Raw genomic sequence first — 24591 nt, 5'->3', positions numbered from 1 at the left:
TGGTTAAGAGCGCAGGCTTTAGAATTAGACCTATAGTCATATCCCAGTTCCAGCAGTTTCTAGCCATGTGATCTTGATCAATTACTTCCTCTCTTCAGGGTTTTGCTTGTCTACACTATCTGCTTGGCAGAGTTAATATATTAAACACTCTCATGCGTGTGAAGAGTTTAACACAGTGCCTGGACCACTGTAAATGCTTCATAAATAGTAACTTACTTTTCCTGCCCTCTTCCACTCATACGGAGAAAGAACTTAGCAGAGAGGCCTCAGATGCTCACCTAGTTTGTGATTCCAGGGATGAAAGGCAATTCCTATATATGAGAGAGGCTGCACCAGACTTCCTTCCCTTTTCACCCAGACATTGCTACCAGATTACACTTTCCAGTTCTCTTAGCACCTAGGTGGGACCTTGTGACTAGCTTCTGCCAATGGAATGTAAAGAGAAGTCACTTCCAGGCTGAGGCAGTTAATAGCAAGTGGGACCTCTCCACCTTGGTTCACTTTCCTCCTCTCCCAGCTGAATCGCGCCCCGTAACCTTGAAGCTATGTTCTGGAGGTGGGTCCCTGTATGGCTCCACGGAGCAAAGCCCTCCTTCAACCCACATAGGAGTAAGATAGGAGCAAGAAATGATTGGATCATATTAAGCAACTGAGACCCCAGGGTTTATCTGTTATAGCCGCTAGTCTTGCCTAACCCTAACTACACTATTCAAATTAATGACCTTCTTGGGATGTCTCAGGTGACACCTATTCTGCATATTGAGTCTAAATGGTATAAGCAGCCGGCTCACACTCTCTCATGGTCAGAGTTCCTTGGAGAAAAAGAGTGCTGGGTATCAATTCCAGTGGTTTCTGATGGAATCATAAGAAAGAAGATGGGAGGTGAAAGGAAGTCCTCATTCCTCCAGTGGCCTGCCTCCCAGGTTCCCCTATTGGTCAAGCAACCCTGTGACCATGGACAGTGCTGAGCCTGCACTTAGGTTAGGCTCTGGGGAAATGCCTCCATCTCTAGCTGTTTCTTGAGAAAACCCAGAACAAGCAAAATTACAGGCCAAGGATAGGGCTGTGCATGGCTAGATGACTCGTAATCACAAGGTCAGTCTATGTTCCAATGGTAAATACATTTATACATTTTCTGTGTTCTTCTTTTTGCCTCTATTTTCCTAGAGGTGCCTCTTGCATTTTAACACGATCCTGGCTAAGGCTCTGGTCTGGCTTTGCCCAATTGGAGACCAATATGACCAAGGTCTTTAATACAGGACCGGTCACTGGAAACCCAGGGTCCACTGGGGTTAAACATATTGGGGATTTCAGGCTCCCGGGTCCAAGTCCCTTCCTTTCCAGTGACTAGCTACGCAAGGAGTGAGAAGAGGATGCTAAGAATGAACTTGGTGCTAGTCCTCAGTGACAGATGACCAGGCTAACTCCAGACAGTCAGCTCAGAGTTGTTCATTCCTATCCTTAAAGTGAACCAGCAGGAGAAGTATTTGCTCACTTCTCTAAAACATCAGGCTCTGAGGGGTGCAACTGGCTCCTTCTTTCATGTGCCAGGTGTGTTAGGCGCTTTTCCAATTTATCATCTCCAAAGCTCACAGTAACCTTGGAAGAAAGTTATCTCCTCATTTTAGAGATGATAAAATTGAGGCTTGGGGAAGTGCGATATGGTACAGTGCAGGGGGGACTTTGCTGCTGTTCCAAGTATTATATGTCCCACGTACTCTGCAATGTGTAGGACAGAGCAGGGCAGAAAGTGTTTTCCCAACTCAGGGACCACGTTGGATGTGTCAAAGGGTGTGAAGAAAGAAACAATACCTGTTCCACTCACCTTACAGTATTAGAGCACAGCTCAGAGGCACAAATACGCATAAAGTATTTGCAAAATATAAAACCACATAAATGCAAATTATTAATTAAGAAGTTAATGAGTTGATTGACAAGGAGGCAGAATAGCAGGAAGGTTAAGTGTTTGGGCTCTGGAGTCAGATAGGACTGGGTTTGAGCAAGTTTTGACCTCTCTGAACCTCAGTTTCCTCATCTGCAAAATGGAGATAAGAATGTTCCCTGTCTTACAGGGCATCGTGAAGCTTTAACAAGTTAGTTTATATGAAAGGCTTAGGACAACGTCTGATTCACACTGTTGTTGTAGCCGTTATTGTTATTATTAGAAATAACTCTATTAGTCTTAGTTTTCTCATCTGTGAAATGGAAAAAAAGATAATTCTACCCATCTCACAGTGCTTTCATAATATAAAGCTCTTTAAAAATGCAATATGCCAACTCCTCAGATAAGATAAATCACCCCCAAATTTAACACAGGCTTGACACAGCTGGGAAAAGATATGGTGGGGGAAGACCGGGCTCCCTGAGACCACCTCGCCGCTGCCCTCCCTCTTGCATGGCATTCAGGTGCTCTGGGCAAGAGGAAGCTGGCATTGTCCTGACTCCAAGTTCCAGAGCCCTGGCAGCGGATCCGGCCCCTGCAGCCTCCCCATCCTGCTGGCGGAACACAAAGCCAGAAATAGCTCCCTTGGTGCAGGATCCCCGCTTCTTCCTCCTGTCCTGCTTCAGCTCCCTGGCTTGCCTGAGGAGACCATGAAACGTCCGCCTGGCTTGCCATCTTGGGATCAGCAGTGGGCAGGCTGGTCCTTGAGCCCTGTCTCTACCAGGACTGTCTCCCTTGTCGTGCGAAGCCCACCCAATAGCCAACAAATATTCAACAGATATTTATCATGTGCCAAGCACTGAAGCAGACGTGTTCCCATTTGTAGCGGCACTAGCCTATGTGCCCTATTGTGACCATGTGTCCTCCTGGCCCCCGTCTGGGCAGGACACCAACCCTCTGAGATGTGTAATGATCCAGAGCCGGGCCAACCTGGATCTTAACTTATCCCACTCAAAGAACATCACATGTTGAAAGAATACAGAGCCGTTCCATGCGAGCTGCTGTTTCCCGGAGTGCCGGTGGTACCAAGGACAGTCCTTGGCACATATAGAGTCTTTATTCCCCTGCCTATAGTAGCAACCCCTTCTCTGCTCGCAGTAGCAGGCGCATAACTGCAGCCAGCCAGCCGTCCCTGGACATTCCCTGTACATAAGTCCTAATAAACCTATATGTCTGCACGCTGTCTCGGGGTCTTTTCTTTGGCCTCTGCACCCTATTCCGCACTGCTCACACAACCGGATATGCGGCCAGACACCACTGTATGCATAGCCAAATCTCTCTACGCTCTAGACCACCCCTCCTGGGGTGTCTAGCACAATGTCTGTTCATGGTTCTAAGTAAGTATGTCTTGGGCATCAGTTGTGTCCTGGGCCCTGTGCTAGTTGCTGGGTGTATGGAGATAAACAAGATAAAGCCCTCTGGCCAAATATATACATTCACACACTAATTAACAGGCTCCGAGATTGCTCATTTATTGACATTTCTATTCATCAACCTAATGGTTTATATGTTTAACAGTAATTATCTGAGCTGGTTAGCCACTGACTAGCTTCTTTAGCCTTGGGCAAGTGATTTCACCTTTCCGAGGTTCTGTTTTCTCATCTGTAAAATGTGGGAAGGGTGTCCTGTGACGGACATTAATTGAAATAATGAACGCAAAGAGCACGGCACCAACAGCATAGTAAGTGTTCGATGGCTGGTGCTTGATCTGATTCTTCCCAGAGCTGTAGCATTCCCTTCCCAGGACTAAATAAATCGCACGCATACTACCACCTCCCTTTCCTGCACCGATGGCAGAAATCACTAATCCATCAAATCCATTAAGGGCTCCTCACTACTCTTCTCAGATGCAGCCCCAGGAGCCATCTTAACACAGTGCTCCAGGCAACCACTACTAATTGATGGAAGCTATTGACACTCTGATATGGAACTTTTATGGAACTTTTGCCATTCTCCCTCTACACGCTCATTTGCATAGGTCTGTAGTTTGGCTGACACTCTAAGGAATCTCTCTTACCTCTTGAATTTTTTTCTTAGGTGATGAGCATAACCTCCTTAGAGACCGAACTGCATGGCATAGGCTCAGACGCATGCAGGTGGTGCCCATTAAATGTAGGTACCGATCGATGTGCCTCTGATCAGCGAACTTGGCTCCTATTCTGCTCACTTGCTGAATGATCTGGGGCAAGTCGCTTCTCCCCTCTGGGCAATTTTGATGTTTTTCCCCCACAGGTAGTAAGTTAGAAGGACACGGTGGTTAAAATCTTGACTATTGGAGCCTCACAAGCTTGGGTTTGAATCGTGGATCCGCTTCCTAGCTGTGTTACCTTGAAGAAGTCACATTACACGACCTTCCTGAACTTCAGCTTTCTCATCTGTTAAGTGGAGAGAATAATAGTACCTGTCTCAGAAGCTTAAGGGGCTTAAAAGGGATATTGCATGTGAAATGGGGTAATATGTTGAGATACTGATCTATGTGGGGGTTTTTTCCTCCCCATATTTCCCCTTTTCTTTTTTACCATTTAAGCTGATCGTGGCTTCTACCCTCACTGCCTAATGGGAAGATGTGTCAGGGCTGAAAACAGGAAGAATATGAGAGTGCTTTTAGCCTTTGCTTTTTGGGAAAGTTAAAGCCTTTAGAATGGGATTTATGGACTTAGGAGAGAATTTTAAAGAAACACAAAAGAATAAAGATTTCTCTAGAGTAGAAAGAGATTGCCTCTGGGCTGGGGAGAGGAGAGAGAAGGAGAGAGACCCAAAGACCAGACAGGTGCCACGTGGTCAGGAATGACGGACGTCTCCATGGTAACATGTGTGAACTGATGGCCAGTGGCCAGAGCTCTGCCGAGCTGGGCAACCTTGGGCAAGTAAAATAACCTCTCAGGGCCTGTGTTCTCACTGACAATGTAAAACTATTTTGAATCGCCCTACAAGTCAGTGCAAGGAAGTGGGAAATCCTGGTGCTCAACAAGTATCTATTCTCCCACCCTCCTCAACACCAATGATTCAGCTTGTGGTCCTCTGCGTTGCCATCTTTGAATTTAACTCTGGTCACGAAAACACATGGTTAACTATCCATATCTCGTCTCCTTGTCTTGAAGGCTTATCCCTCTTCATGGATGGTTCAATAATCGTCTTGCTGGAAAGAGCACTTCTAGCATGAAAGGCACTTCCCGCTGGCCGATTCTCCTTCTGAGTGATTTCCCAGTGTGGGAGGGGACCATCAATACCTTGGGCAACACCTCACCCAGCCCCATGACATCAGCTTCACTGCTTGGCAGTCCCTTACCCCTCTGCCTGAGCCCAGTCTTGGGGTAAGCTTCCACTCAAGTGATCATCTAGAAACTTGAAAGCAGGACAAGAGCCAGGCCCCACCAGTGAAATTTTGCGCTCCATATCTTGCCTCTCGGGAAGAAAGTGTTGGGTAAGAGAAAAGGCTGCAGCAGCAAGCACATCTGGCCTAGAATCCTAACTCTGAGCCTTACAAGGTGATAACCTTGGCCCACTTGCTTAAACCCTCTGAGCCTCACTTCCACCACCTACAAAATGGGGACAATGGCATCTACCGCATAGAGTTGGGGTAAGGATACAGTGAAATACTATCTACAAACTACTTAGCATAGAGCTTAGTTTATGAATAGGAGCTATCTAAAATTGCATGGCATTACAACTCACATGTATGACCTTGGGCAAATCACTTTACCTGTTCAGACTTTAACTGTCTTTTTGACAATATTAACTCCTGCGCCGCCTGCTAATTGCTAGTTATTTATAGACATGTCTCCCCTGCTAGAAGGTAAGCAACTTGAGAGTAGAGAAAATTTTATTCATTATTATGCTCTGCCTCTAGTAAGAGCTCAGCGCTGGATGAAGGCGTCAATGAACCACCGGAAGTTTTACGTGTCACGGAAAGAACTAAGACTGGGAGACCAGGTTCAACCAGGCTTCATGCCTGTAAGTTCTTGAAAAATAAATTCTCTGAGCTGATATTCCTTATCATCTGTTAAAGGAAATGAATAGCCTTACTTTATCATAAATATAGAGAAATGGTGAAGAAAGGCATGAAATAAATACTCAATAAATGTTGGTTAGTTGCTTGGTTGGTTGGTTGGTTGGTTGGTTGGATGAATAAATGGATGGGTGGATGGGAGAAGAAAAGAATTGGGAAATGAATGAATGGACAAATAGCTGGAGAATAGATTAATGTATGGATGAAATAGTGAATGAATGAATGGTTTCTTGATCAATGGATGAAGGGATGGATGGATGGATGGAGCCTAGGTGGTGGATGGAGAAATAACTGCATAGAGGAATAGATGATGAGGGAATATATGATGAATGGATGATGGGTGGGTGGATGTATGATGCAAGTTCTCAGCGAGTTTAAAGTATTGTGCCTGTGAAGAATGACCATGATTGCATAATGGCTGCGCCTAAATGGGTCAGACTGAGGTAGGCATTGCAATTAGAAGCCTCACATTTCCCACTCAAAAAAAGAGCTTATTCTCCTGGTTGCTCTCTCCCTTCCCTGGGAAAACCTTCTTCTAGGAAGGCTGCTATACTAACGTAGCATCAAACTCCCTCAGTGAGTTTGCTCACTCAAAAATAAAACTGAAGGGCCAGCCTGGTGGCGCAGTGGTTAAGTTCGCACGTTCCACTTCGGAGGCCCAGGGTTCGCTGGTTCAGATCCCGAGAGCAGACCTATGCACCGCTTATCAAGCCATGCTGTGGCAGGCGTCCCACATATAAAGTAGAGGAAGATGGGCATGGATGTTAGCTCAGGGAAAATCTTCCTCAGCAAAAAGAGGAGGATTGGTGGTGGATGATAACTCAGGGCTGATCTTCCTCAATAAATAAATGCATAAATAAATAAATAAATAAATAAAAACTGTGCAGTACCAGTGGACACACATCCTGAGCCATGTTCTCTTATGCATCTCTATGGCACTGGGATGGAGCAGAATGGAGTCACATATTGAGAAATGTGAACAGCTTGTCAAGAACTTCCTTGTTTCTAGAGACCAGCCCAGTGGCACAGTGGTTAACTTTGCACATTCTGCTTTGTGGCCCGGGGTTTGCCGGCCCGGATCCCGGATGTGGACCTATGCACTGCTCATCAAGCCATACTGTGGCAAGCATCCCACACATAAAATAGAGGAAGATGGGTTTGGATGTTAGCTCAGGGCCAATCTTCCTCAGCAAAAAAGGAGAATTGGCAGCAAATGTTAGCTCAGGGCTAATCTTCCTGAACAAAAAGAAAAAGAAAAGAACTTCCTCATATCTATATGGTGCTCCTAATTTTTCTGATCTTTCCTTCCTGTGCCAGGAGGTTGACAGGGCAAGTATTCCCAACAGGAGTTAATGAGAATTACCAGCACAAGATTCAAATCACATCTCTGACATTACCTAGCTGTGTGAGTTTAGGCAAGTTACTTACCTCTCAGATGCTTAATTTCCTCATCTACAAAATGGAATAGTCATAGTATCTAGCTACCTCAAAGGATGGTCGAGTGGATTAAATGATATATTGCAGATAAAGCATTTTGCTCAGTGATGGGCCTATAGTAACAATTATGTATAGTAACTATTACAGTAACTATGGGCATACAGTAGCAGAAACTATTATTAGTAGCTATTATTAAAACTTTGACAGATGAAGAAGTTGAAAAATTGACATTCATGAGGTCACTGAGGCAGAGAAATGAACCCTGGGAGGCAGGAGACCTGGGTTCTGATTCACTGTGTGACTTTGGGCAAGTGCATCTCTCTCTCTGAGCCTTACTTCTTCCATATATCTAAAAGGGAATGGAACCCATGAGCTCTGATATTTAGGGTTCTTGACTAGGTGTATAATCTTAGTGTCTTTTTGCCCTCGCCCTCCAGCAAACTGATTCTCTTTTGAACATGAGCCTGATGTCCACAGGCAACCATTCCAAATAGTCATACCAGGAGTCCGCAATCACCCAAGTTAGAGATTTTTGTCTCCATGTTCTAGATGAGGTCACTGAGGGTAGTGAAGTGACTTGCCCAAGGTCACATAGCTAATCGATGGTGTAGTAGAATTCAAACCAAGCTCATGAACCACAGAGCCTGAACGCATGCAGCTATGCATCCCCTTCCGTTGGCATGTGTCAAGGTAACGTCTTCTGGGTGAAGAGGAGGTGATGCCTTCCTTCGGGATGGTTGGGCAGAGGCTGAGAGCAGGGATGCAGGGCACCAAAATTTCCCAGGGAGAGGGAAGGCAAGAGGCTCTTTTGGACCAGAGTTGGAGGTAGCAAATAGACATCAGGGTGGCTTCGATGGCATCTTGCCCAAGCCACAAGACGGAAGTCCTTGTCTTTTTGATGGAAAACATCAAAAGCATCTAGGAGCACTTAGATCAGTCTCTAGCTCCTGCATTCAAACCACCGGTGGGGACAGTTTGAGAGTTAATTTGCTAAAGGGCCATAAATGCTGTAGGTCTGGGGTGGAACAGCCACTGTTCTGGGGCAGATGGGTGCAGGCAACAGATGACAATCATATTAGCTCTTTTTCTCTTTCCTGGAACCCACAGGTGCTCTAAAATGAGCCCACTGTCTATGGCATTAGTTGCCTGTGAGACCTTAGGCAAGTTACTTAACTACTCTGGGTTGTTGGATTCCTTCCATAAAATGAAGAGTTAGGCGGGGCGGGACTAGAAGACTCTTCAGGCCACCCATAACTCTTTTAGTTGCCAAGATGATCTTTCTTTTGGAGTTGTACGTAACCTTCCCCATGGAAAGACTCCCAGACTCACGCTTCTCCCACTGCAGCTTGGGGACCATTTCCACTCCGTTTAAGCCCTGCAGTGATAGGGTACAATGATGCTTCTTCCTAAGGCTCCTGAGCACTGGGTCCCCTTTTGCAGTTTTGGGGTCCCACTCCAATCCCTGCTACTCTAAGAGATTCCTCACTTTGGAAAAAGCTGTAGGATATACTGGGGCGGTTGAAAAGGAGATGAGGCTAGTACTCTCAGTGATAAGGTGGAGGTAAAGGGGGAGGGGTTAATGGGGGCCACACTGGCAGTGCAGGCTGGCCAATGACCACAGATGGTCATGTCATTCCCCCCATGCTCTTGGCATCAGAGATTCTGACCCACAGTGGGATGGAGACGCTGAACTTGGAGTCAAGAGACCCAGGGTTTATTCTGGGTCTTTATAAGACTTTGAGCCTCGGTTTCTTCACCTGCAAAATGGACATAAAAATGGTCCTTACTGTTGTGAGGATCAAATGAGATCAATAGTCATTTTTTTAACCACGACAGCACCAATAATAACAATATATCATTATTTCATGGTGTGACTTTAGGCAAATCACTTCATATCTCTGAGCCTCACTCATCCTCTTTGTAAAATGGGAATAAATTAATTTTCCTGCCTTCTTCTCCAAGAGACTCTGAGCAGTGTGCTGTCCTAGAACTGAGTGTCGGGTGGCCCATATTTCAGCTACAGCTCTGGCGTTAACCTTCTGATGCTCCATGGAACGCCGTGTACCTTAGTCTCCCCAGCTATAAAGAGGCTGTATCTGAGTTTCTCAAATGCCCCCTCTGGTCCTCCTCCCATCCTGTCTGTGGACTAAATGCCACAGTGAGGGGACCCTGCTTGATAAGGAGCTGACCATCGGGACGTGTTATTTTGATGATGACTTCCTGCTAGAAACAACTGTCCACATGGTACATAGGTGTCCTGGGCCAAGATATCCACCCGCTCCGGGAGTGGGCTGGGCCCCAGAATCACCTGCCACCTGGCCATGAAAGGGAGGCTGGGGCAGGGAGCGTGAGCAAACAAAAGCCTCCTTATCAGCTGGAAGCTCTGAAATATGATCCCAGAAACAGCCAGGGCTGCTCACCTGCTCTGCTAGGCACAGGCTGGGTACAGATGGACCTCTCATCAGGGTCCCCAGACTAGGCTCTGAGCAGCATATGCCACAGGAGGCCTTTATGGGGCAGGATGCCAGATCTCACAGTGGGGACGGCAGGTGGCAAGAGAGAGCGGTGTCTGGTCACCTGATCACAGCAGGGAAGTTCAAACACAAACCTTGCTGTTGAGCAAACACTCCACTGATCCCAGAGCTCACCCAGGCTGACTCAGGCTACGGACCTGGGGCAAAGCCTCCGCCTTTGTGGGAATCAGTCTCCCCATCTGCAAAATGAGGAGCTGAGTCAGATCAAAGGCCCCTAAAGATCTTTTGATCTCATGTCTCTCTCGGTAAGAAATTTTGAGAATGAAACCCCCATATATGTGTATTTATTTATAAATTATGCATGCACGCTGTTGTTCCAATACATTATGAATATTATAAAACATTAGCCCTCTGTGCTCCACATGTAAAATGAGGAGATTGGATGATCTCTAAGGTCCTTTAGCTCTAAAATTCAGATGCTGTACCTCTGCAGGTCTCTGAGTTTCCGCATCTGTACCACGACCTTATACCTGCATGCCCTCGTTAATTATTCATTCAACAAACATTTAAAGATCCCCAACCATGTGCCACTGTCCTAGGTGCTGAGATACAGCAAGGAAGGAAACAGACATGGTCCCCATCCTCAATAGTTCAAACAGTTCTCCTGAGAATCAAAGGAAATAGCATTTCTGGTTTTGAATATTGGCAATCCCATATGGTTCAGACTATTAGGCATGAAAATGATTTGATGAGGGGAAAGTGTTATAATTCATGCATTCAATCAATATTTGTGTGCATCCCTGCTATGTATCAGGTGAAAGAGATACACCAATGAGAAAATAGACACAATCTCCATCCTCCTGATGCTCTCAGTGTATTAACACTTTAACCAATCATCCCACAAACCAATATAAAATTACAAAAGCGTTGAGAACCAAAGAGGTGCTACAGTGATAAGAAAGTCTGTAATGTGGGGTGTGACCTAGTCTGGAACATTGTGGAAAGATTTCCTAAGGAAAAAGCATTGGAGCTGAGATCTCAAAGTAGAGTAGGTGTAAATAGGCATGAGGGAAGAGGGAGAACTTTCCTGGCAGTATGTGCAAAGGCCCTGCGGCAGGAAGGGCATAAAAAATTTGAGTAACTAAAAGGAGTGGGGTGCAGCCAGAGCAGATGAAGTGAGGGGCAGCATTTTAGAAATGATCTTGGGGAGGCAGGCAGGAGCTGGACCATAAAGAGACTTCAGGCCTTGGCAGAGAGTCAGCTCTGTATTCTACAAACCAAGTGATAGCGATGGAGGGCTTTAGATGGGGGGAGGGAGAGGGCATATGGTCTGACTTGCTTTTCAAAGCGGTCCTTCTGGCCCAATGTGGAGAATGGATAAGGGGGTAAGGATGGACTGTAATGAGATGAGATTATAACAATGACAAATGCCTAAGCTGATTGGACATAAAACACGATGAGCAAAACACAACAAAAACACGTACAATCTTAACGCCCAAGCCACAGAGACAGGAAGTGCAGCAGGTTGGGAAGAACATAGTTATAATCGGGCAGACCTGATTCACATCCTGGCTTCATCACTTACAAACCATGTGACCTTGGACAAGCCACACCTCACCTCCCCGGTCTGTTTTTCTTCCTTTGCAAAGTGTACTCGACCGTAAACACATCAGTTAAGAGTTCTGGGCTCTTGTCCCAATTCTGACTCTCACCAGCCCTGTGTCCTTGAGCAGGTCACTGCCACTCGCTGAGCCTCAGTTTCCTCATCTGTACAATAGGGTCTTAAAAATGCTTCTCTCCTGGAGTTATTGTGAGGATGGAATAGATAACAGATGAAACATGCTCAGCACAGGCTGGGCACAGAAGAGCATAAGAAGCTCGGCACACACATTCCCGCCGTGCGTGAGCGTGTGCACACACTCCATGAATACACACACATCAGGCCCAGATGGCACCTCTCTTCCTGTAGGAGTGGTGACTATCTTGTAAAATTCCAGCTCACCCGCCTGAGCTTAACTTTTAAGGAAGCCACAGAACAGTGATCTGTAGGGGTTTCTGCTCAGCAAAGCTGTCGGTGGGATGGAAGCCCTGGGAATCTGGCAACTTGGGGACTCTCCTGATGAGAAACATTTGCGTCCAGAGGATCTTAATATTTGTTTTGAACAGACACATGTAGACATGAATTGCTTAATGACTGTTTTAGGGTTCGCCATTGTTCCTGTATTTGGTTTGGCTTTGTCTCTATGACATCTTAATTCCGTGTTTTATTTCACGGAGCTCCGCACACAGGCTGTGGCATATGGGAGCTCCCTCAGCGAAATCTCAAGTGGGGGTGGGGGAGGGGGAGAGAGAGAGCGCGCGCGAGAGAGCGAGCCGACTGTGGCTTCAAGGGTGTGCAGTTAAGGGGGCCACTGGGCGCAAGGGATAGTCGAGATTTGCGCACACGGATAAGATAGACCAAACCCTCACTGTCATGGGAACGAGATTTGCCACTGCTGTTTGGAAGTCTATAGAGTGTCTTTTTCAATTTCCTAATCTGATTGATCACAATCAGAGAGATTGTAAATTTCATGCTTGTCCATAACACATGAACGGGCCCAGCTAAGCTTCTGACATTGCTATTCAAAGTCATCGCTGGTGGCGTTAGAGTTGGCAGAGAGGAGCCGAGAGAAGTAGATCAGACCCAGGACCCTGACTGAGAGGGCAGGAGCCCCTCCGGGGTGCCCTCCTGGCCCCCAGCTTAGGAGCTGAGGACTGGGAAGTCCTTAACTGGCTTAGAAGATTAACTGCTTGATCTGCTTCCTGCCCGCATCTAGAGAGTCATCTCCTGTCTGTCTCCCCCTCACTCACTCTTCTCCAGCCACATTGACTTCCTTGCTACTCCTCAAATACACCAAGCATGCTTTCACCCCAGGGCCTTTGCACTTGCCGGTCCCTCTGTCTCAAACACCTTCCCCCAGTTATCCTCATGGTTTGCTCCCTCCCTTCATTCAGGTCCCCAACCACTCCATCCAACAAAGCAGCCCCTTCCCTCACCCTCTGTCCCTTTCCCCTGCTTTATGCTTCTTTAAACCCCTATTGCCACCTCGTCTTATATTATTTCTTTCTTCCTTTGTTGTCTTTCTCCCCCATGAAAGCAAGGACTTCATGTTATTCATTGCTACATCGAATAGGAGCTCAATAAAACTGTTGAATGAATGAAAGTACAACTTTGTTTTTCAGCCACACACAGGCGGCTTCCTCCACTTTGCACATTCATTCCCCTGTGGTTTATTTTATCTTCGACATGTGTGGGCTCACTCCAATCCCCCCACCATCACTGGTTGCTCAGGGGATGCAGACCGGCTTTCATATTAGCCAGAGCTAGACCATGAAGGACAAGAAGCCTAATGGCCCACACCAGAATTTGCATCCTTGAGCCAACGGCAGGGGAGTTGGAACACATATTATAGAGGCAGTTCCAGTCCACAGCCCCCTTTCATTAGCACTACCTACACTCTCCCAGCAGATAACGTCCCCTCCAGAGAGTTGAACCTGCTTTTCCTCCTGGGAAAAGGAAAGGTCTTTCTTGAGAGTCTATTGTGCATAAAGGCTTTATTCATTCTGGTCATCCCTTGCGTTTACAGGTAAAATTGATGAAATAAAAGAATCATTCCCATTTTACAGGTCAGATAACCAAGGGTAACTCTGTGACGATAAGCAAGAGTCTCTATTCCTCCTTCAGGGTCTCTCTGTCTCTGGTTTTCCACAGTCCCTTCCATTGTTCCTACTTACATTATAGTACTGAACACCGTCTGCCCATGTCTCATATCTCGTGTTGGTGTCTACCTTTGCTGCTCAGCTCCGAGGTCCTCAAAGAGAGAAACTGCATTTCATTCATCTTTTCCTCCCCGATAAGCCTGGCATGTAGTCATAATAAAAACTATAATAATTATAATTTATTATAATTATTAATAGTAAGAGCTAACGTTAATGGAGCCCTTACTGTGTGCCAAGCAGCACTTTCCATAAATTAGCCCATTCGGTCTTCTCAACAGCACTTGGAGGTGGCTGCTATTATTAGTCCCATTTTATGGATGAGGAAACCAAGACTGAGAAGGTCAAGCTGCTTGCCAAAAGTCACGTAGCCATGAAGTGTTTGCAAACAGTAAAAGGAAACATTTCTTTTGATTAGTTTGCTATCCGGCCTGTCCAATTTTTTTAAACAGCTCTGCACATCTCCAGTGGCTCTTTAGGGAATGCCAAAACCATATCTAAAAATGAATAGAGAGCACTGGGGAGGTCAAGTGGCAAGGCCAAGGAACCCCCACCATCATCACCAAGCAACCCCAGCCCAGGCGGTGGGGGGCTCAGCACCGCCTCCCACTCCATTCACCAGGTAGCTCCTGTCGTGGCAACAAGAGCACCATTTAGGGAGTCTTGGCCTGTGCCAGGCACTGTGCTGTGTCCTTTATATGAACTGTCCCATTCATTCCTCACTACAGACCTGTGAGATGAGTATTTCACAGGTGGGGAAACTGAGGCACCGAGAGGTGAAGCGACTGGAAGATTCCAAAGCTAGGAAGCCGCCCAGCAGGATTTCAGCCTGGCTAGATCTGACTTCAGAGCCCAGGCTGTTAACCATTCTACTTCCTCTACCTCAGAAATCTTCTCTCACACCTCAGAGAAAGTCTTACAACTAACAAAGAAATCTGGTTTTGTGAAACCCCTGCCCATTCCTCCACCTCACAGGAAGGCAAATCCAGCCACTCTGGAAGAAAGGATGTTTTTAAAATTGATTGCGGCCGGGCGGCATGCCTGAGGTGCTCATGGAGCAGAAGGCACACGACCCTGGCCTCTTTCCTCATTATAAGAGTTGGCTTTTAGGGAGGTTCCCCCTTTTTGGTGGCCTAGAGTCAGGGTGGAGTCAATGGAGACTCACATAGGCCTGAAAGCACTTCCAGGTGGCATTTAGTCTGACTTCCTGCCCCACACTTCCTGCCAACATGTCTACTCACCCAGCCAGACAGATGTCTATATCTAGAGAGCTTTACTGTGAGACCAGCGAGAGTCAAATCTATTTGCAGTATGTGTGTCTCCCGGGTTGCATTGATCAGAATCTCCATGTCAGGACTGGGGGTGAGGCCGGGAGAGAACTAGTCCGATGCTGGATTTGCACGATGTGTACTCATTCGATGAATGTATCCAACATCTACTGCAGCCCAGGTCTCTAAGATAGGACAGTTGCCAAATGAAAAGAGCAGTGTCAGAAATGACACCCCCTCCTCCACTGACTCCTGTACACCATTCAACAAATTTCACCTTTCAGAAGGAGAAAGGTTTGACCAGAACAATAATACTCGCTTCCCAGAGAAACATACTCATTCATCGAGTAAGCATTCTCCATGACCCTCAGGACACTGGTTCTCAGCCACAGGATGTCAGGAAATCACCTCCCAACAGCCCCTCACTCTGCTCCCGGGCACAGAGTCAGCACCAATGTGCTAACTGATCCCTTGGCACAAAGGGAAGTCTTGAATTAAATGGTTCAAAGGCATTTTTCCTGCCTCACAATTTGGCCATCTTTCCCTTTATGCAGTAAAATCTCCAATAGTTTGGAATGTATGACCCTTTGGACAGGGACTAGGCTGAAGTCTGCTTCTGGACTATTCTGCATAGAAAAGATTCTCAAAGAAAATTAATAGCTTGCCAAAAGAATTTTAAAGGGAACGCTGTTTTCATTTAAGAGGGCTGCCTTTCTAGCCCTTTACAAACACTCATGGACCCACAAACAATTGATAGGCTAATTTCCAGTGATTTCTACATGTTCATGAAGTCCTCAACGACTGCTCGTCGATATGATTATTACCATTTGAGCTGGCCTCAAACACTAGGTTTTCCACTTTGAGCCTAAACTTCTTGGGTACAAACTTTTGTGGACTAAGAAATTAACAGAGAATTAATTAATGCCACGCAAAATGACTATACTTCTTCGGTGGGGACAAAAGAGGGGGTCTCTTACCCTCCAAGTATCTTATTGATTCGTGCTGGCTCTCTTCCAGCTGGTATAGGACGAGGTTTGACTATGGCAATCCTCATCCTGGCTTGCCTGGGATGGTCCCTGTTAGATCTTTCATCCCGAAATAACTATTCACAGCAACCCCTTTCACGCTTGAAATGAATGATAAATTACATAGTCACTCTACATTTGATGGAACTAGGGATTAAAACTGTCCTTTTCAAGGAGTTTGAGCCTTCTCTAGACTGGCAATACCTGGTCATCTCTAAACAAACCAAAAGAATGCTCTGTAAAGATGCTGTGCCAATCAATTCTGAATCCAGGTAATTCTTCACCAGCCTCCCACCCCCTAACTGAAAGATAGAAAGCAGCTAACCTTCCCTCAGGGAAGTCAATTATGGGACCACTCCCACTCTACCTCCTGTGTGTTAATTCCATCTCAATGTAGTTGTCCATCTGGAGTTGAATCCCACAGTTTTTATTGTCAGCATTATCTGGGAGAGAAGTGGGTAGGCATGAAAAACACAATACCGGAAGGAATTGTTGATTTCCTTTGGCCATTATAAGCTCTGAACTGTTTGTTTTACAGGCAACGTGTATCAAACAGTCACTATGCGCCACACACTGTGGGCAGTGCTTTACCTGATCCAAACCTCCTAACGCGCTGAGACAGCTGCTATTATTACTTCTATTTTCAAGCTGACAAAACAGGCTCAGCAAGGTAAAGCCACTCATCTAGGACTCTCAGCTAAATGGTAGAGCCAGGACAGGAATACAGGCTTGTCTGAAACTCAGGTCTGAGCTCTTAACCACTATGATATACTGCCTCCCACTCTGCTATAGTGTTCTGACATTTGAGTCAGACATCTGCCTGCAATTTGATACATTATAAAGCTATTGCCTCATCAAGTATGCCTCACAGAGGGGGAGAGGAAGGGGGGACCAGGGGAGGTCTGGCTTGGAGTGCAGATGGATGATGTATGCGTATTGCTGTGAAATCAACAAATTGAATGTAAGTTTCCATCCTGGCACTAAATTATCTTCAAAGATAGACTTAAAATATCCTAGAGAAGTTCATTCAGGGGGTAGCCCTCATCTATAAACAAATATTAAGTGTGTAACCAATAGGACTGGCTCGTGGTTTTTCCACCCCCTCCCCCATTTCCCTGCAGATCTGGGAGCTGGGCTTGACTCATGGAACTAAACAACATTTCTGATGAGACCAAGTCCCCAGATTGCCTCCAGAGGAAGCCACTGGGGCCCAGCTCATGCTATGCCAGTGTCTCTCTCTCTCTTTCCTTCTTAAGAACTCTGCTTTAGAAACATGGTAATTTCACCCTTTAGTAAGTATTGAACGTTAAAAAGGAGGTGGAAATTGACCATCACTGGATGTGGCTGGCATGGATGAGAATGAGGATGATTTGAGTTTTATAGACAGCCTGTTAAAAGACAACTCAATCCCAGCCTTTCCTGAAGAGTTGAATACAAATACTCCCTGCTCACTCTCCACCCCAAACCAGGAGTAACAGCTATAAAACTGGAATCTGTTCTACAGAGAAGCCACTGTAGAGAAGTACTGAAGAGAATCCTTCCAGCATGACATAAATTAGGGGTTTATGGCTCAGACTTTCACCTCAGGAGTGGTTTCCAGGGCAAAGGAGACCCAGGACATTAAAAGGCACCGAGAGTGAAATGACACCTGGGTAGGAAGGGTTTGTTATTATGGGTCTCAGATGGATTAAATTAGGATTTTTATAATGCTACAGAATGCATGAGAGTTGGGAGACACTGTGGGCAATTCATATGATTGAGAATATGACCAAGAAAAGGGCACAGCAGTAACAGAGTGACAGGCAAAGGGTGAAGATACCAAGCTAGGTGGCCATTAGGCATTTTCTGAATTAAAATACTACCAGGAATCTTCTCTCCTCTCCCTGTACCCCTGAAATACATGGAAGACTCTGGACCAAATGCCACACTTCTGGTTTCCAGTGAAATTCCCTTTGGTCTCTTCCACAAGGGCACATTCTTTGGCCAACACATGCTTTGCCAACAGTAGGTGCACTCCGGAGGTGGAATGGATGGCAGAAACCCAGGAAGATAAAACTGCTGATGTCAAAACTCTCTACAAAGCACAGAAACCTCAGCTTTTGACAGCATTTGGTGTTATTGTTCTTCTTCTCCAGCCTATGTCAGAAGGTTGCCCCCCCCCCAACAAATACTGGTTGCTGCTGACGCTTGTGCCCATCATGTTTCTAGTCCACCCATTCCCAGCATGGGGCACCCATTTTTCTAAAGAACTGTATGAGCGAAGTCCCTATCAGACTGCGAAAAGTTCTCCAGTCTGAGTTGGATTCTTTAGATATGATGCCCTGTCGTCCACCCCACACCCTCTGGAAAGTTCAGATTCAGTTGTGCCAGAACAGGCATCCTGTCCGAAGCACTTTCCCAGACATGTTTTCAATCTACTCCCTAACATAGCCTGCCAGGATTAATAAATCCTCCACGTCGTCTCCCCTGGTCCACTTCTTTCTTTTTCTCTCACGGAACCACTCATCCAACACCAGCAAAAGATGAGTTTTCATACCGCCTTGATTTTCCCTGACAGAGGGCACAGCCTTGTTCTTTTCATTCTCAAACTCCTCTAAATTGGATGATTTATAAAGAGAATTGGGTTTTCTCTATCTTGGAATGCTTCTGTTTTCCCCAACCTCCTCTCTGTCTCAGCCCACATCCTATTCTCCCTCTTTCTGCCTTTCTTTCACTTCTTTCCTTATTCTCGCCTATCACACTATTTCCACCGTCTAAGGATCTGTTGTCATCCCTGAGTTCAAAGCCATCAAGTCCTTTTTGAAAAGCCAAATAAAACTCTTCCAAGACCATCTTCAAGATTTTGGAAGGCTCCTCCCTGACTTTTGAGCTCGGAGTCCAGGCTTTGGAGGCTGGAGAGGAGAGAATTCAGCAGCAGCAGCAGCAGCAGCCAGAAAGGCGTGGAGGAGGGTGCTGTTTAGGCTGTATTTGAGGGAACAGCATATGGGCTTTTGTGAAAATGTTCAGAGCTCGCTAGTTTCTGAGCTGAGTATAGAATGTGCCACTATCTCTAAATACTGCTTGAGCTGGTTCAAATCTCTTCTCTTCTTTCACGACACTCCTAACCACCTCAAATCCACCATTTCTTCTTGCCCCTGTCCTCTGAGCTCTGTGATACCAAGAAAAGTTTCTCCATCAAGTTGTATCCCACCTACACCGCCCACTCTAAGAAAGTAAAAAACCTCTTGAATGGAAGCTGCCAGGTCAGCAGACCACTGAGTGTTGCTCCTCCTAAGGACTCCCTGGCCCTTCTCACCAGCTTCCACCTCCTATAAACAATTAGTTCCCATGTTCCAGCGGGAGATACCGAGTAGTGACGAGAAAAGACAGGCGCCCTGGCCCAGCTGCCTGCATCCAATCCTGAGGGCTCTGGGGCACAGGCCAGAAAGGGGAACCATCAGGGTGTCCCCTCTTAAGAAGGAGGTCATTACCTTGGCAGCGGCTTGCGGGCCGTGATGCTGGCGACAATGATGCTCTCGGGACGCGGGGTGGCCACAGCTTTAAAGGTTCCTCGCCAGAACTTCTCAAAAAGCTGCTTCTCGCCTTGCTGAACGCTCGCCATAGCCAACCCGAAGGGGCCAGGGCGCTTGGGCGCTGTCCGAAGTGCTGAAACGCTGATTCCAACCGGGGGCACACCCGGCTCCGGGCTCTGTCCGTGTCACACCCAGAGGGGTGCGGTGCGAGAGATCGGGGTTCAGGGCGGGGGATGGGGCGCCTCAGCCAGGGGCAGGCAGGGGAGAAAGAAGGCTTGTCCGCCGGCTTTCTTCGCCCTCTGGGTTGGTTCTGGTCTGCGCTCTGAGCTTGCTGAGCCTCCGCGCCCCAGGAAAGGAAGGCAGGGCTGGCTTTCACGGCAGCGCCGGGAGAGAAGAGGCGACGGGGTCGTCTGTGTGTGCGTGCGCGTGTGAGCTCAGGCGCGCCCGGGTTTTGTCTCTCGCACAATGTGACGTTGGAAGAGGAGGCTGGTCGCGCGAGCTGCACTTTCCTCCCCCCTCTCCGTCTCTCCTCCTCGCCACCAACTCCCTCCTCCTCCGGCTCTGCCTCCTGCCGCCATCTGCATAACAAAAGCCAGCAGGTCTTGGGAGGAGAAAGGGCGGGGCGTGCGCCTGTCACCAGGGCCCCGCGGCGACGGAGTTGCAGCGCTGACCCCTTAGAGAAGCAATCCCCGCACCCCGAACGGAACCAGGCAGGAGATCCTGCTTCTTAGTCCGCTCTCCTCCCCCACCATCGCCGGCCTTCTTCCACCCCTCCCTGCTTGCCCTCTGGACCCGGCCGACTCCCCCCGCCCAGCCCCTATGCAAGTCTTGTAACAGATCTTCTACTGAGGGGGGAAAGTAAAAAACTTAACCTACCCGCCCACGCCAATCTGCCCCCCCACCCCGCACCCCCCCACTTCTGGGAGGGACTGCCTACACCAGCAAAGGGGGTCCCCTGCATTCCTCTTTGTGCCTGGGCTCCGAGAGATCCCCACCACCCAGAAAGTGCCATTTGATGGACAATCCATCACCATTTCGGCTTCTCGCCATCTGCCGAGCCGGGCCCTCGCCCGCAGAGGGGCGCAGCACTACATCTGTGCACGCGGCGCTGTAAGAGGTATTTCTTTTGTGCCTCACAGCCAGCCAGCCCCGGGTCCTCGCTGCCAAACCCGTCCAAAGGAAAGAGACCCCCCACTCCCCCATCTCACCCCACCCCATCCACTCCTGGGGAATTTGACCGCAACCACTTTTCTTAACGCAGCTCGTCTCGGGAGAGGAGTCCGTTTTGGAAAAGAAAAGCGCTTCGCCGGAGGGATTTGCAGGGGATTCTGAGGATTACAGGATAGATACTTTTTGGTCTCTCTTCCCATTTTCTACGCCCTCCCAGTTCAACCCTAATCCCAGAAAGTTAAAGTTTAGAATCACCAATAAGCCCTAGACGCAGAGGGTCTGGGCACAATTTCTCTAGTTTCATCCCCAGGGTTTTCATTAAGAAAAAGAGTTAGTTGCAGGACCCTCAGCCCGTCGCTCCCTTGGAGCCCTTTAATCTCAGCAGAGTTGTTACTCCCACTCCCCAAGCTGCAAATTCCCGGAAGGAGCCCTCGCCAAGTCTTAAGGGCCTCCAAGCGCCTGGCACCGGGCCTCGGCCACAGCGGGAATAAACCCATGCTTCTCGCTAATGCTGATAGCGATGGGGACCAAGGGACGGGGCACCAATGTGAACTTAAGAAATTCTTTGAAAGGGAACAGGAGGGGAATGAGAGCGAAAGGGGAGGAGGAAGGCAGAGAGAACAAGATGGGGGAGGAGAAGGAGAAGGAAGGAAGAACCATGGAGTGACCAAGTATCGGGTCCAGAAGCCTATGTACGTTTGGACACGTGTCTACGCGTTTGGATACCTGCGAGCTTGCTTCTGCGAGTGTCTGAGAATGCCGCTCGCTCTGTAGTGACCCCTTCTGGTCGACAACTAGAGATGCATTTGCGGGCTTCTTAAAGCCGGTTGCCCCTGCCAGGAGGTGGAGGAAAGTGGAGACTAGACTTCTCTGCCCACTTCCCTCCCGCCCGCCAGAAATGCACCACTCTGCTATCACTCTTAGGCTCTATTTCCAACCCTGAAATCAATGTCATTTTAAATTCATTGAGAGCTGGCTCCTTAAGTAGCCTGGAATATTTATTTATTTATTTTTCTCCCCAAAGCCCCAGTGCATAGTTGTAGGCCCTTCTAGTTTTTCTTTGTGGACACATCTCAGCATGAGCGGTGTGTAAGTTCGCGCCCAGGACACGAACCTGGGCTGCCGAAGCCCAGCACGTGAGTTTAACTACTTCCCTACCAGGCCAGCAGAGCCTGGGATATTTAAAACCACCCTTAGTTATGACATTTGGGGTCTGAACTGAGTCACCTGAAGGGGAGAGGTAGCTGGGATCCTATCCCCCCACAAGAGGCAATCCTACCCACCCAGCCTGTTCCTGTTCTAAGTTTCTAGAATGTTGATAAAGTTTCTACTTGCATAGCACTGCCTCTTTTGATCCCAGAACGGTAGCCAGCAGCCAGGTGAGGCTGGAGGGGAAGCTCTTACTCCCTTTTAAAGGTGAGGAAGTTGAGGTGTAGGATGGTCAAGCGACTCCCCAAGGTGATCTGTAGGGAGCAAAGAAGTCTGTGAAAAATACAGTTTCTGTTTTAGCTTGGAGGAAGGGGTCCTTGGGACACGCGGCATTCCAGGGCGGGGCTGTGTGAAAACTGCTCGATACCCGTGAGTCGCCCACTGAGAAGCACAGGTGTTGAGACTTCTAAATCAGGAGCCTTGGGTGATAAATTCAGGGCCTCAAAGCCAGACTGCCTGGGTTCGAATTCCAGCTCTGCCACTTCCTAACTGTGTGATCCTGGAGGAATGGCTTCACTTGTCTGGGCCTCAGTTTCTCCATCAGTAATATGAAGATTCTATACAGATTAAACATCATGTGTTCAAATGGACTAGCTGTAAGGATGAGAGGAATTAATGCATGTACAGGTCACAGGACAGTGTTTGGAACATAGTTTGCTAAAAAATAGTTATTATTTGCATGGTTAAGAGCACAGCCTCTGGAGTCAGACAGAACTAGGGTATGAAGCCCAGCTCTGCCACTTTTTAGCTGGATGACCTTGGGCTAGTCACTAACCTCTGCCTCAGTTTCCCCATCTGCAAAATGGAGATATTAGTGCACCCTTCATATGGTGGTTGTGAGGATTAAATGAAATATTACCTGTAAAGGACTCAGCACAGTGTCCAGTTCATAGCAAACGCCCATTAAATGGTAGCTATTATTGCTGATGTTGTTGGAATTGTCACTCTAATTCACCTTCTGGATCCCCATTGCCTAACATTTGTCTTCTTTCCACCTCATCAAGTCTAGAAGGCCAACTCCAACCAATTAGTAGCGGCTATCTAAAGATAGTGTGTTGAGGGCCGGCCCAGTGGCACAGCGGTTAAGTTCACACGTTCTGCTTCGGCAGACCGGGTTTGCCGGTTTGGATCCCGGGTGCGGACATGGCACCACTTGGCAAGCCATGCTGTGGTAGGCGTCCCACATAGAAAGCAGAGGAAGATGGGCACGGATGTTAGCTCAACGCCAGTCTTCCTCAGCAAAAAGAGGAGGATTAGCAGCAGATGTTAGGTCAGGGCTAATCTTCCTCAAAAAAAAAAAAAATAGTAATAATAAAATAAAGAACGTGTGTTGAGGAGGATTCTGAGGTCTTTTCCCACAAAGAGTGCTGTGATGGACTAGTGATGTCTGCCACCAGCAAAGTACAGAGGTAGGCAGCAATTGTACCACATGTGACTTAGTCTTTAGGTCTGGCTTCTCTAATATGACCCAAACTCCAGTTCTTCCATCAGTTTATCAGAATATAACCATCTTGTTCTAATTCCCTCTGGGTATTGCTCTCTGTCTTCTCAGGTGCAAGCAGCCCACCTCATAAACTGAGACCCATCAATATGCTGGTTAGTGATACAAACATGTGGCACAATTGCTGCTTGTCCTCTGTGCTATGCCAGTGGCAGACATCGCTAGTCCATCACAGCACTCTTTCTGGGACATGACCTCAGAATCCTTCTCAACACATTCTTTAGATAGCCACCACTAATTGGTGGCAGTTGGTATTCCACATAAAACCAATTTGCCATCCACATCTAGAGGGTGCTTCTTTACTTGACTGGTATTGTTCTTTCATTAGTAAAATGGGAGATGAGGGAGAAGTGATTCTAGGATTTGCAAATGCAGGCACTCAAGAGCAGGAGCTAAAGAGATTCTTATGTATCCTTTTCCCTAATGATCCAAAGAGGCAGGACCTCCTCCTCAGAAAAACAGCTACCCCTCTTCCTGAGGCAGTTCAAATTCCACCTCACTGACATTGCTGCGTTACCCTAGGTAAACCCCTTACTCTCTCTGTGTCCAAGGCTTCTCTGAGTGCAATATGGCTAATCATTATCCACCAGCATCAAGGGACATCAGGGTACTTGACAGTCCGTACCCATTTCCAAAAGTCCAGTGAACAGTGAATGATCCCAATAATTACTGAGATAATGGGAAATACGATAATGAGACCAATTCATCTGTCTTTGTGCCTTTAAACAGGATCATGCTAGACTATTCAAATTACAAGATTCTGTATTTCTTCATAGAGACTTTCGGGGAGAAAACAATGATTGTACTATTCAGGGTTTACTAATCCTCACTTCTTGAAAGTACTACCTTGTATCTAATCTGAATCCCACTTTTGCTGTTTATTGTCCATTTCTCTCCTAGAATATAGATATAAACTGCCTCAAATGGCCCTGGACTAACAAAGATAAGCGAGGAATCCTCCTTCCCTGGTTGTGTGGTTCCCAAGAGTCTACAAGACAAATAGATTCATTGCTGTCACAGGTAACAGTAATAGCTACACGTATCAAGTATTTGTTACTACATTCCATGTTCTAGTCACCACTTGTGCTAAAACCTTGATAAACATTATCACCTCTAATCCTTGCAACAACTCTATGAGAAAGGAGCTATCATTGTCTGAATCTTGCAGATTTGGAAACTGAGTCTCAGAGCGGTAAGAGGATTCAGTCTGTGTCATGTGTATTGGAAAAGAGTTGGGTATACTCAAGGAAGAGGCTGAAGACCAGAGAACATAGTTAGTGATGGAAAT

The 24591-nt window shown here is 47.1% G+C and overlaps 1 protein-coding gene across 1 annotated transcript in view; it reads right to left on the bottom strand.

Moving 5' to 3' along the window:
• SRRM4 (serine/arginine repetitive matrix 4) overlaps positions 1 to 19512 on the bottom strand; it is a 145513-nt gene extending 126001 nt beyond the window's left edge. Inside the window, exon 1 of the mRNA XM_046638732.1 lies at positions 19382 to 19512. Within this exon, the coding sequence (XP_046494688.1) occupies positions 19382 to 19512 (131 nt within the window). The remainder of the gene's footprint in view (positions 1 to 19381) is intronic.
• Between the last annotated feature and the right edge of the window lie 5079 nt (positions 19513 to 24591).

This window comes from Equus quagga, chromosome 15, assembly GCF_021613505.1.
Source record: "Equus quagga isolate Etosha38 chromosome 15, UCLA_HA_Equagga_1.0, whole genome shotgun sequence".
NCBI classification, from domain to species: domain Eukaryota; kingdom Metazoa; phylum Chordata; class Mammalia; order Perissodactyla; family Equidae; genus Equus; species Equus quagga.
The sequence above is the reverse complement of the archived record's forward strand: the minus strand, read 5'-3'. Positions and strand labels throughout refer to the sequence as shown.